Here is a 12,992-nt window from a genome sequence, read left to right as displayed (position 1 = left end):
TGATTGGTCCTCGGATTCCACGTTCAAGAGGTTTTACTTTAACCCAGTGGTGGATATTGCTCAGTTGGTGGTGAGAAAGCTTTAAACTAGCATAATCCGAGCCTCCGGTCCTGCCATAGAATCGAAATTTGCCTAGCTAACGTAACTGTAAGTTTCAATTCTATTAAGGACACGGAGGCGAGGATTATCCCACCCAGGAGTTCGCCGATTCCGAACCCCCCCGTATGGCAGTAAGTAACTAGGTTTACGATTGATACATGCCTACTGTTGATTTTGATGCTGTTCCTCTGTTTTACGACTGTAAGTGGAGTTATTTTTACAACGCTTACGCTGTCATTTTGTCTACTAGGGAATGACGGTTCCAAACAGGACCAATGAATGAAGAGCGTAATCTGCGCGAAGAAAGAAGGGGAAGAGTGATGAGGGACTGATTATCTAGACCCCGTGGACATAGTGGAAGGACTATATTTGGACTGTTTTGGCGGACTCATGGGAGTTGTAGTTTATTCCATGGATTTTTTCATGTGTTTCTAAATGCTTCTTTGTTGTTGCGTATAAGCATTATTTGAAGCTTTTCTGAGGCTGCTGTGTTTTTTCATAATAATAAATTGCGAAGGAAGAAAAGCATAATCCTCGCCTCCGTGTCCTTAATAGAATTGAAACTTACCGTTACTCTTGTTATTTAGGAACACCTCACCCTTAGTTGTGATTAATTTATAGGAGCAAGTGTGATGGACATTTATCTGCTCCTGTTTCCTCCTTGTTAATGAAGGGGTTGAAAGGAAGACAGTGTGGCATTTATAAGATGGGGAATATTTATTCAAGGATAGTACAGAAATGACCAACTATTCTCTAGGAACGTTCATGGACAATACACAGTTTTACCCGATTATACAATAGTAGTCTTTCCAGACAAATGACAGATGTTAGAGATGGAAGTTTGTGCATGTAACGGAAGGAATATTTGAAAGTTGTGTTGAGAGAGGTCAAAACAACGTGAGAAGCAGCCGCGCTTGGCAATCAGTCCTTACCAAAACAGCGTTGTTTGGACGTATACATGTTTTTCTGGCAGTATAAGCCAACTTGTATAGCCAAAGTTGTAAATCGTATCAGCAAGTAACAGATGGAGGAATAGTATGCAAAGAGGCCATTGGAGCTACAACAGCAGGAGAACAAATAGGGATGGGGGGGGAGGAGATGGAAGAGATGAAACAGATGGGATGCCAGGAGAAGGAAGAAACAGGTTTTGGGGAGGCAACAAGATGGAGACAAAATGGGGAATGACAAACAAAAAATGCCATGACGTGACCAAAATTGTTCACGTCATAATGGTTTAAAACAAAAAGTACCTCAATCGCTGCATGCGGGGAAGAAATAGGATGGTGGAAGAGGTACAAAACAAAAGACAGGATAGGGCGGGAGAAGAAAGTTAAAAAAAAAAGAGCACTATGACGTGGGTAACATTGATTGCATCATAGTTATTTCTTTTTTTTATTAATATAAACAAACTGATTCACAGACCAAGCAGTGAACGGCTAGTTGAGGGACACTAATTAAAGTTAATTAATCAGTGCTTGGTCCATGCGCCACCAAAAGAAAAGGAAGCAACGCATGCCAAGCACTGCCCAATCAGAAGACAGCAAAGAAGAGTGAAAACGCTACAAACTAATGGTAAACAATGGGTGGGTTCCAAGCCCATTATAAAACACAAGAGACTTGCAAGCAAGAGTGCAGGCACTAGCACACACAGACGAAACCTAAAAACAAGAATACTGTGTTATGGAGTTTAATACATTTTAGAGTTTAATGGATTTACAGTTATTTAAAACCATAAAATAATGTGTACCATCATGATCAATGCACACAGCAGACCATGTAGATATTGCCCGCCAATGTGCATATGGGTATTTACATGGAGGGGTTTAATCAAGTAAATTAAACTCTACCAAACATCATGTGTTTTATATATATAAAACAACTAAAAACCTTCCTATCTCCACTCCACCTGACTCCATCCCAAACCTTCTGGCTAATATGAACTCCCAAAAATCCTTCTCAATCTTTCACCCCTCCTTTTTAGCCATGCCACCCAACTAACAAATGCAAAAAGAACAATTGACAGACAGATGTTGAACAATGTCAAATATTCACCCCTGTACAGAGATCTGGGCCTAAATCCTTCTTTTTTTTGCTCCCCATGTCATTCCAGTTTAAGCCCAGCTATATGCAAATCAGTCTTGACCCTGCTCCCCATGGGAACAGTTCAGCCTGAACTGCCAGGCCAGGTCCACCCTGGACCGGAAACAAGCATCCTAGGACCAGTGTAGGGGTTTCAGCCCTCATCAGCCAGGCTAGCCTGACTCCAGTGGCATGGAGAGCATGGGGCCCACATCTGGGCATAACCGTCCCACTCAGTGTGACAAATGCAAAGAGAACAATTGATGGACAGATTGTTGAAAAATGTCAAATATAAACTCCAGTACAGAGATCTGGGCCTAAATCCGTCGTTTTTTTGCTCTCCATGCCATTCCAGTTTAAACCCAGCCATATGCAAATCAGTCTTGACCCTGCTTCCCATGGGAACAGTCCAGCCCGAACTGCAAGGCCAGGTCCTCCCTGGACTAGAAACAATAACAAAAGACCATTACTTACAAAATAAACTCACTACTGCCCCTTTTCAAATCCACTCCTATCATTCTATCCCTGACCCAAACTCTACTAAACACACAAACCAAGAGCACAATCCTAACACAACGAATGCAAGATGAAAATAAAAACAAATTGTACTATCCTACTAACTACTAATTTTGAGTTCAGTGCTACTCACTGAAATAAAAGTGCTTCAATCCAGCATCAGTGGTTGTAAGTACTATATAAATACATTTATAATTTATCAGAGGTTTTTATAAAGGTGTTTAGTTTTTGTCCAGGGTATCTTGTTTGCCCATTGCCCAGCATTCTTTTATGTGAGTATATTAACTGAAGTTTGTAGTAGGGTCAGGGGATTACTGGTCTTCGTTTGTGGCTCATCTTAGATGGACGGGTACAGGGAATTCTGTTTAAAATGTCTTTGGTTGGATGGTGTGTGAGGTACCGGAGTATGTTTTCTGAGTGATATTTATAATTGGTTAGTGCTGTTATGATCCCATTGCTACGCTGAACTATGTTGGAGAGGTGTTATTTGTATTGACTAATACATTGTGTTGGATGTTTTAATTATATTTTGTTTTTGTTGTTTTAGAGGAAAGTGCTATGGAAAGCAACTACATAGAATGCATATACTGTTATGGATGTTTAAGGAGTCTTCTTCTATCAAACTGTCCTACAGGTAGCAGAATTGAACAAAGTCATATTGGGGAAATATTTAGGAGCATATCTCTGCAATGGAATTGTTACACACATGGGTGAAAAACACAGCAGTCTTTTTGTTTATGATAAAGCATTGCCTAAGTGTGAATGTATTACTGTGCCTTAGAATAGCATATTTACAGAACAGGTTATCGGACATCCACCTTTGTCGCAAGCAGTATTTAAGCGAAAAGTTACCTACCCTGTAAGCATCTATTCGTAGCTTGTAGTGCTGCAGATTCATATGCTATCCATACTCCTGCCATCTAGTGTTTCTCCTCCCTCTTGTGTGGTACTGTGCATGTTCAACTGCTCCTTTGTTAGAGGAGTTTTTCCCCTTGCAGTATACAGAGTGAGAATATAGTGTGGTAAGTTAGCATTTGCTGTTGAACATGCTGTATTTGTGTGCATTCTTCGCACCACCTACTACCTGCCAGGGAGGCGAAGGATGCACGTGAATCTGCAGGTGACAATGTGGCTGAAAAAGGCCCAGTTGGTTCTTGAGATTGAGAACCCTTTGCGGATTGGTGTAAGCTGTTTCCGATACTGAATTGAGTATCGCTCCAAGGTATGTTCATACCTGGAGTGGTGGGAGATGTGATTTTGTTAAATTAATAGTGAAGTCCATTTGGTGAAGTAGGTTGATCGTGTTTTGAGTATCTAAAAGGCATTTGGCTTAGTTTGAACTTTTGATCAGCCTATCGTCTAGATAGGGAAAGACATGTATGTTTTCCCTTTATAGTTTTGCTGCTATTACCGCTTAGCCTTTTGAGAACACCCTTGAGGCTGTTGTTACCCCAAACTTTAGCACCTTGAATTAAAAATGATCTCCACGTACCACAAACCGTGGGTATTTGCAGTGCACTGGGTGGATTGGAATGTGAAGTAAGCGTCCTCCAGGTCGAATGCAGTCTTGAACCCGCCCTCTTGTAGTAGGGGTATTACATCTAGCAAAGTGACCATTTGGAAGTGTTCCGATAGTATGTAGGGATTGAGTGGGTTCAGGTCCAGAATGGGCCGTAGGGAGCTGTCCTTCTTTGGTATGAGTTAACTAAGGGAGTAGACTCCTTTGTTGTTTGAGTGGGACTACTTCTATGACCCATTTTAGTAGTAAGGCCTTCACTTCTTCCGTAAGCAGATGTTGTGGATTGGCCATCTGCCCTTTTGGTGGGATATTTGGTGGCTGTTGAGTTAGTTCTAGGCAATATCCCTGCCTGATTATTTGCAGTACCCACTGGCGATGTCTGGCAGAATTGTTGTAGCCTCCTCCCAACAGGTGTTTAGTGTTAGAGGGAAGTGTAAGCAAGTAATTTACTTGGTGGTGTGAGGTGCCCTTGTTGAGGGCACCTCTACCTCAGACCCTGTTCTTGTAGCCTCCTCAATAGTATCCACGCCCTTGCTTGTGATACTGCTTTTCTGATGCTATGTGGTGTTTTATGGGGTAGAGGCTTTTGCTGCCCCTCATCCCTGGTAACGCTGAAAGGGCTGTTGCTTTTGAGGTGCTGTTTGCAAGACACCCATGGATTTGGCTGTGTCGGTGTCCTTCTTTGTTGTCTCCAGTTGTGTGTCCACAGTGGGCCCAAGGAGTTTTCTCCCATTGAATGGGACATTAGGAATGTGCTGCTGCACCTTGGGTTTGAACCCGGATATGCATAGCCACACATCTACGAAGCATGATTGATGCATTGAAGCCCTTGCAGCAGGGTCTGCTCCGTCTAATGCACATTTGATTGTCGCATTTGATACCTGCCTCCCCTTCTTTACCAGATGTTCCCCTCGTTTTTTATATTCATCTGGTTGATATTACATTAGGTCTTGCATCTCATCCCAGGTAGCCATATCGTATTGGAAGAGTAGGCCAATTGAATTGGCAAACTTTCTGTGGTTTGGATATCCTGCTGGCACTCTTTTGCCTGGTGCAACAATCTGTTTACTTTCTTCATCTGGAGGAGGCACTTCTCCAGTGCCTTATGCTGCAGCTCTCTTCCTGGCTTTGGTGTCACCAAGATAATCTGCTGGGGGATGTCCCTATATATATATATATTTAGGGTCAGCTGAAGATGGCCTGTATTTCTTCTCTATGCGAGGAGTTATAACACAGGATTTGACTGGGTCTTTGGATACGTTGAGAATGGATCCAATCCTTGGCAGATACTGAATTGTGCACTCTGTGCACAAAAGTATTGCCACAAGGAAGTCAGTTGGCTCCTCTGTAGTGTACATGGGGAGCTTGTGGTACTCTGCCGCTCTTAGGATGACACTGTGGTATGAGCCTGTGACATTCGGAGGGGGCACCTTAGTAGGTATTGGTGGCTCCATATTTAGGTCGGGCAGGACCACATCGTAATCATCCACTGGGTCAGGGGTATGGAGGGGGTCCTGTGTTCCTTGGGAATTGGTGTCCTGTATCTCCCCCTCTTCCTCCCCTTGTGGAAAGGGCAAGTGCGTTTGTGGTGACTGGGGGCTGAAGGTCATTGGGCTTCTGGACCTGTGCTCTTGTGGCACTGTTTTTGGTGAAACAGTGGCAAGGATTGCTCCTGAGCCTGTCTCCGGGCATTTTCTTTATGTTTCTCCTGCATAAATTGTTGCAGTCCTTCAAAGACGATGCTTTGTTCGTCACTCTTTCTTTGTATAGGAGTCTTGTTTCTTTAGAGCCGTGATGTGTCCTCAGAAACTTTGTGTGGCTTTGTGAGACTTCTTTTCTGGCCAGAACAGTGTCCATGTTGTTTTACAGTCCTCGAAACCAGGGTTTGTTTTGATTCTGAGGTGCTCAAGCCTGAGCATTCCTGCAGATTCGATGATTTTCTTGGGGTCACAGCCTGCTTGGCATCCTTCAGTGCCAAAGTGTTTGCCGGTGCAACTTATGCTTCGGTGCCTGTGGCTCAGTCGGTGGAGACTTGTGCTTAGGTTCTGGCGTAGTGCCAGAGCCGTGCCCAGCTGTGGCCTAGTTGCTTGATTAGGATCAAGAACGTTCTTGACTCTGAGTCGTGCTCACGGTATCAGCCTGAGCCAGAGGGCTGTGGCGCTCTATGGCCTGGTGGGGGTGGTGGAGGAGGTGAGCGTTAGATCTTCTTAACACAGGGGTCAACAGTACTCGCGGTACGTGGCATCGTCTTGCTCCTTGGCCCAGATACAGAGATCAGTCTCAGCGATGTGGGCCCCTCTTCATGCACCGGAGCATGTTCTTCCCCAGAGGATAATTCAGAAGTGACGTAGTGGGGCTGCCGATGACCACCCCACCACCTACCGGAGCACTTGCTTCGCTTTTCATGTCGCTGTCATCCGAGAACTCTGCCTCTGCGGCAAGTTCCATGGTGTGTACCAGGCACTGATCTGTAAGAGCCTGAAGTGTAGTTTTGCTTTTGAACAATGTGCACGCCATGCACTCATCTGACTTTGTGCTCCAGAGATGGGCACAAATCACACACTCCTTGTGTGTCAGAGTGTGCGTATTTGGACTCACATCAAGGGCACAGTCGGAAGAGGTCCTTCTATGTCTCCATCACCCATAGTCAGTCATTCTCGATGAGTTTGTGTGTGTAATGTGTGCGGGATAAACGGTCCCCAGTGCCTAGGATCCTTTAGGTGTAATCTACTGGATATCAGGTTGCGTCTTATCTTGACCGTTGGCTACGTGGGAGTCAAATTCTTCAGAGATCTGACGCAGTTCGTCTGAGCCCGATGGTGGAGAAACATACGCAATACTTCGTGAGGGAGGAGAAATTACGCACTATGCCGATTATAAAACTTCCTAGCGGAAAAAAAACTTGCAGACTCCAGGTTCAACACTAGATGGTAAGAGTATGCATAGCACGTGTATCTGCAGCCAGCACAGGCTACAAATATATAATTTAGCTTGTAGTTTAATCTCAGACAAGCTTCTCTTGTCCTTATATAAATATATATGTTTAGTGCTGGTTGTTTCATATTATTTGTTTTACTCACTAAAGGTTTTACCTTCTACTATAAATGGTCAATACAGCTGCAGAATGGACACCTGACTCCGTGTTTCTCAAATATTTAATCAATACTGAAAAGTGGATTAAGAGAGGGAGCTATGCAAGTGCATGATGTGGGTTATGCAACAGAGATGCAACTTGTAGGCTCTATTAGCATTTACATTCCAGAATATATGTGCTCCTGGTCTGTATGAATCAAACAGAGAAATGGGAAAGAAATATTTTACCAAAGGCCTGCAGCTTCCCCGAGTGGAAGTCGTTCAGGAGGCTCAGGAGTCCCTTCTCCATCTCTTGAACATCAGACACATCGGTAAGAAAGGAATGCTGGATTGCAGAAGACGGGCCCCCTTTAGGCTCCGCCTGAGATCGTGCTCTCTCTTTTAGTCCTCTGATTGTAAGAAAAAGTAAAAAGAAATAAAAGAAGACCTCAGCCATTCTCATTTTACAAATTTGTAGGTAAATACAATAGTAAAAAAAATGAAATCCACGCGAAAGAATTTGTGGAAAAGCCTGAATCTGATCACATATTACAACACTTCTAAACATATTATATAATACCATTTTATCCTGTAACAAAATTGTTATCGAATGTATACATTTTTATAGAAAACAGTCACTCATTTGTCTATCTCATGTATCCAAGTAGTAGTCTCAATGGATCTAAAGGTAACTTATTTCCTGCCTCATTAAAGTGATATTCACTAACTGCATTATTCTAGTACTTTTCAGGTAACTGGATATATGTGTAAACATGAAAGTGCAGCATATAATTGTAAGACATAGAATCACAACCAAACTCTTTCAGATACTTTCATGGTAGTGTCTCCAAGTCTCCCCACCAACAAATGATCAGCTTGTTGGGTATCTCAAATGATTTCTGAGCAAATCAAGCCCACTTTCGAAATCTAAAATGTATCTGTATTAAGATTTGTACATAAAATAAACATGTCAGTGGTGAATAAACCTAATAGGGAATGAGGTATACAGTCAGGGAAAATTAAATGTATGGCGAACAGCAACATTACAGAGGTTACATCACATGTTACGTGCCCATCTCTGGCACATGCCCTCCCGCTTCATTAGATTTGTCCGTACAGAGAGGAACATCGATGAAAAAGTAAGATGGCAGCCACGGTGTAATTCCTTTTCAGCACTGACCGTGCCACCTTTATCACCTCAGATTGTGTGTGCAGCTCCCAAGATAAGTGTGGTCTTAGCAGTGATTTGTAGGTAGGCTATAGTGCAGCTACTCCAGCAGTTCCGTCTACACAGTATATTAACTCTTTATTACCATGACCTATGAGTTTACAAGAGTTACTGAAGCTACTGCAGATTCAAAGGGACTACACAAGTGGTATCTATCTCCAGGTTGGCATCCTAGAACTACTAATTATCTGCTGTCTTTTGTCTGCTATGGGAATTTCCCCCAGCAGCATGTTAATGTTGTGCTCAACTTTAAGAGGGAGGACAGTTATCCTGCTGGTGAATTTCCAAAAGGAGCCGGTCCCGATTTGTGCATATCTATGCATAAGGACGTGTAACCTGTCTTCCAAAAGACCCATGTCACACTGTTGATATATCTGGTCTAGTTCTGCTTTCTAGGTCTGCCTGCGCCACACGACTTTGATTTCTAGTCTGTAAGTACTGACTTGTGCTTGGTCAGCTACCATTGTTTGGAATTCTGCTCCACAGTGATGTATTCTACTACACAGTAGCAGCTATCTAGCATTCTGTAGCATTTTACGTTACATTGCAGGAGACTTATTTCCTGTGTGAATTAATACCCCATTTTTGGTTACGAGCATTTTATTTTGCTTTGTCTGTATCTCGGATTTCCATCTTGTGTATCCTTTTTCACTTTCTTTTGCTAGCCGATTCTGGTGGTGTATCTCTGGGTTGGCTCTGGGGGGGAAAAGCTAAGGGAAACTGTGCTACGGAGGGAGTCAGGGGAGCATAACGGGAACCAGGCATAATATGAAAGGAAGCTACTACCTGGAAGCCTGTATTGAAGGAAACCACATTATCTACTAGGGAAGACAACTTACAGCACAGGCGCTTGGAGAACAAGATACATGGAGCTTAAGGACTAAGAATAAGCTACTATGGAAGCTTAGGACATGGGAACCATCCACACAGGGAACACAGGGAACAGCAATCAGCCAAATATAGGCTTAGGAACAGGAACCAACCACACAGTGAGCCTTTTAAATGGCAAACAATGATAAGAGGAGCCTTGAGAATGAGAACCAGTTCCACTGGTTACTTATAAAAAACATCCTGCTAAAAGAGTCACAGCAGGAGCAAGAAGAACTGGATTCAGTCAAAGGGGACTTTTGGTAAAGAGCTAGTCACACAAGGGTTCTAGAGAAGAGAGGGCAATATATTAAAATATCTGCAACACAACTATGCCTGCCTTAATGGAAAGCTGTTTTACACACTGAATGCTATTCTCTCTATCCTGAAGAAAATCAAATGTTTCTTTACAGCGAAATTTCGAAGGGATTTGTGAAATATTTTCCAAATCTGCATTCAATATAACTAAAGTAAAAGGTACACAGGATGAAAAAGAAACCCTGTGACAACAAGTGAATACTTTTACAATCTTCCTTCATATAGTTTTACGAATCTTATACTTCTATTGTACACTTTACAAATGTAATTACCTGCAAACCCAGTAGATGTCGAAGGTTGCTGTTCATAGGTGCTAGTCAGTATCCCTTAATATGGAGGTGGAGAAGTGTGGCTCAATGATTAGAGCGGCAGACCCTGATGCAGAGGTCTAGCTCGGGACCAGGGTTCAATTCCCCGCTTCGGCGGGTCTTGGGCTCAAAAATTCCACGGACCTGATAATTCTCGCCTCGGTGCCTATTCCAATCATGGAGTCCCACTCTGTAACTCTTGGCAATAGCTTGCTTAATCTCCACAACGGCCCCCACAACGCTAAGGATGCCTGGCCTCCACCTTGGGGGTGCCCAGGAGTGGACGCCTCACAGGGAAAGCCAGGATGGGTTCCACAGCGGTATTCGTACAAGCGCCTTGAGACCCATGCGGGTGAGTAGTGCGCTATACAAGTATCAATTTACAATATATAGCAACAGGTTGCGAGGATTTGTTATCGACCTTGAACTTCGTTGAATAGTAACACTGTTTAAGAAGTGTTGGGCAGGCTTATATGTGAATGAGGTTGCTACTTGTTCTATATACACAGAGAATCATCTGTCATCAGCTCAGTTATTTAAAATGGGGCACAGAGAATTTCAATAAAGCCACTGTGCCAGACTGGAAACCAAAATCAACTTTATCAAAAAGTGTTCAAACTAGCCCCACACTACAGGAGGATGTGAAGAGTGTTGGGTGAGGATGGCTTTCATGGTTGAGTTGCAGTGGCCATCTAGTTCTGAAAGCAGCCCTCCAGGAAAATGCCAGAGAGACAGAATGGTCAGTCCAGCCCAGCTGAAAATAGTGGTATACTTCTGCTTCTCTTGGGCAGAGGTAGGTGAAGGACTAAAAAAGTCAGGTTTTGAAGTCATCTTTAACCATGATCTGAGGAGCATTTATCTTTAGGATTTATGCCAGACTATTAATATCTAGACTTGTTTGATGACTAGGAGGTTTGAAGATGGGGCACTGACATACTCCAATATAAGGTTAATATTTATTCTTACTGCCTGGTTTTTGGGAAAGGGAAGAAGGGAATTTATTTTCCTACATATTTATTTTTTAAAACATCCTTAAACAGCCTTATTGTGGAAGGACACGTGGAGGACACTGGGGTCGTACACAATCTAAGGTTGGTGGCTTACATGGTTAATGATTTTGGAGTTGTTGACAAAGCAAGCAGAAACAGGACAGATACGGAGGGAGGTTAGACATCCGTGCGCTATACAAATTTCCATAACATTAACATTAACATTAACATGTGAATAAGAGAAAAGTGGGACGCCAGCATCTTTGATGTAGTTGTTGGAGGTCACTACTACCCATAAAGAGTGTCAGGAAGCTAAATAAAGATAAGACCTGGTCTTTTGAAAAGGAGACCTAAAAGTATGAAAGGGTCACTCCTTGCTAAAAGGAGATGGTTAGACTACAGGTAGATTTTGAACAAGAGACGGTGTCAAATGTGGCTACCAGTCTACAAGGATAGCTGGATCTCACTTTATGTAGTCAAACGATAATTCTGATATGGTATTTTCGGCATTAACTCGGACTGGCACTAGGCTAAAAGGTGGTGGGTTCCGTGAACTCCTGGCGTAGCTAGAGCTTGTGGCACCCGGGACTATCCCTCAGATTGCCGCCCCTGGGGGGTGGGAGGAGATGGGAAAAAGGACAGCGAGAACTTGAAAGAGGTCCAAGAGACACGTAGTATCGCCTCTAACAGTTACCTCGATCACGCAAGTTACATGCATACATACATGACACGGTCCAAGGCTACATAGTTGAATACACCTGTGACCGGCAGTACAAAGGAGAACACACAGACTGCATGATCTATCTGGGGACTCAGAAAAACCATTTGTGACATCCATCAGAGAGCTGCGTGAATGATTACCTGGTCTCAGCACAATGCAAACATGTACATACATGACACTGTTCAGGGATCCATCATCTACAGCTAACATTAAATGACCAACATCATGGTCCCCCCATTAAACCAGTGGGGACGCGCATAAACGTGATGTGCTCTGGGGACCCAAAACCAACAGTGTCGAAGCCAGTGAATCTTTATCTTTCAAAAACAGCAAATTTATTATTCACAGGGAATGACTCACTGTGTGCCCTTAGAACTAAACGCAGCACAAAGGGGTCAGTAAGCTCCACAACCTTGCCAACACAGGCCTAGTTCTGATATGTGCAATCACACTCTTAATGTTGCAATGCCATTTGATATTCAGGAGTACAGGTGACCACCATTGACGCTTTTTTTCTTATATATTCTCTAATAAGTGCTAGACTACCCCTTCTCTAAGCACATTCTGATTAGATGAAGGTATGATATGACTGATGCAAGTGAAGACAGGTCATTGAGGTTTGTCTGACTTTCAAATGCTTGGATTGTTAATGTAGTATTTCAGGAAAAGAATTTCAGAAGGAGTCAACCTTAACATAAATATCCGATTAAGCGTCTCAGAACTGAAGGTAGGAGGTGATGCATGCATGGTGGATTGGGATCTACGCGCAAGCAGGGTTCTTCAAGTTAGCGTTGGAGGGCCGGATCCATGTCAGATTTTGAGTATATCCCCATTTAGATTTATTTATTATTTTAAGGAGTTTTATATAGCGCAAACTTGACCCGAATCAGGTATCAGAGCGCTTTACATAGCACCAATTGCATTACATGAGGACACATTAATTTTTTGTTAGGCATGGGGAGATTACGTGATTTGCCCAGAATCACAGGATGTTCAGCGTCGTTGACGAGCCTCAAACTCAATTCCCCAGATTAGAGACGACCGCCCTAGCCGTTTGGCCAACTCCTCTCCCCTCCTCTCTCCCCTAGATAAATGTATTCATCTAAAAAATCTGGCATGGATCCGGCCCTCCAGGACCGATTTTGGAGAACAAGATGCAAAGAACTGGCATGTTAAGTGCCTTATGTATTTGGCAGAGCAGTTTGTTACTGATCCGCCTATGAACAGATAGCTTAATCGAGGGATGCCAACACAGGCTAAAACAATCACTGCTCTT

The 12,992-nt window shown here is 43.2% G+C and overlaps 1 protein-coding gene across 1 annotated transcript in view; it reads right to left on the bottom strand.

Moving 5' to 3' along the window:
* The window catches only part of CCDC28A (coiled-coil domain containing 28A), a 158,552-nt gene that overhangs the window by 81,161 nt on the left and 64,399 nt on the right, over positions 1-12,992 (bottom strand). Inside the window, exon 3 of the mRNA XM_086927538.1 lies at positions 7,535-7,695. Coding sequence (XP_086783664.1) covers positions 7,535-7,695 — 161 coding nt within the window. The remainder of the gene's footprint in view (positions 1-7,534; positions 7,696-12,992) is intronic.

Source organism: Lissotriton vulgaris, chromosome 6 (assembly GCF_964263255.1).
Source record: "Lissotriton vulgaris chromosome 6, aLisVul1.2, whole genome shotgun sequence".
NCBI lineage: Eukaryota > Metazoa > Chordata > Amphibia > Caudata > Salamandridae > Lissotriton > Lissotriton vulgaris.
The sequence above is the reverse complement of the archived record's forward strand: the minus strand, read 5'-3'. Positions and strand labels throughout refer to the sequence as shown.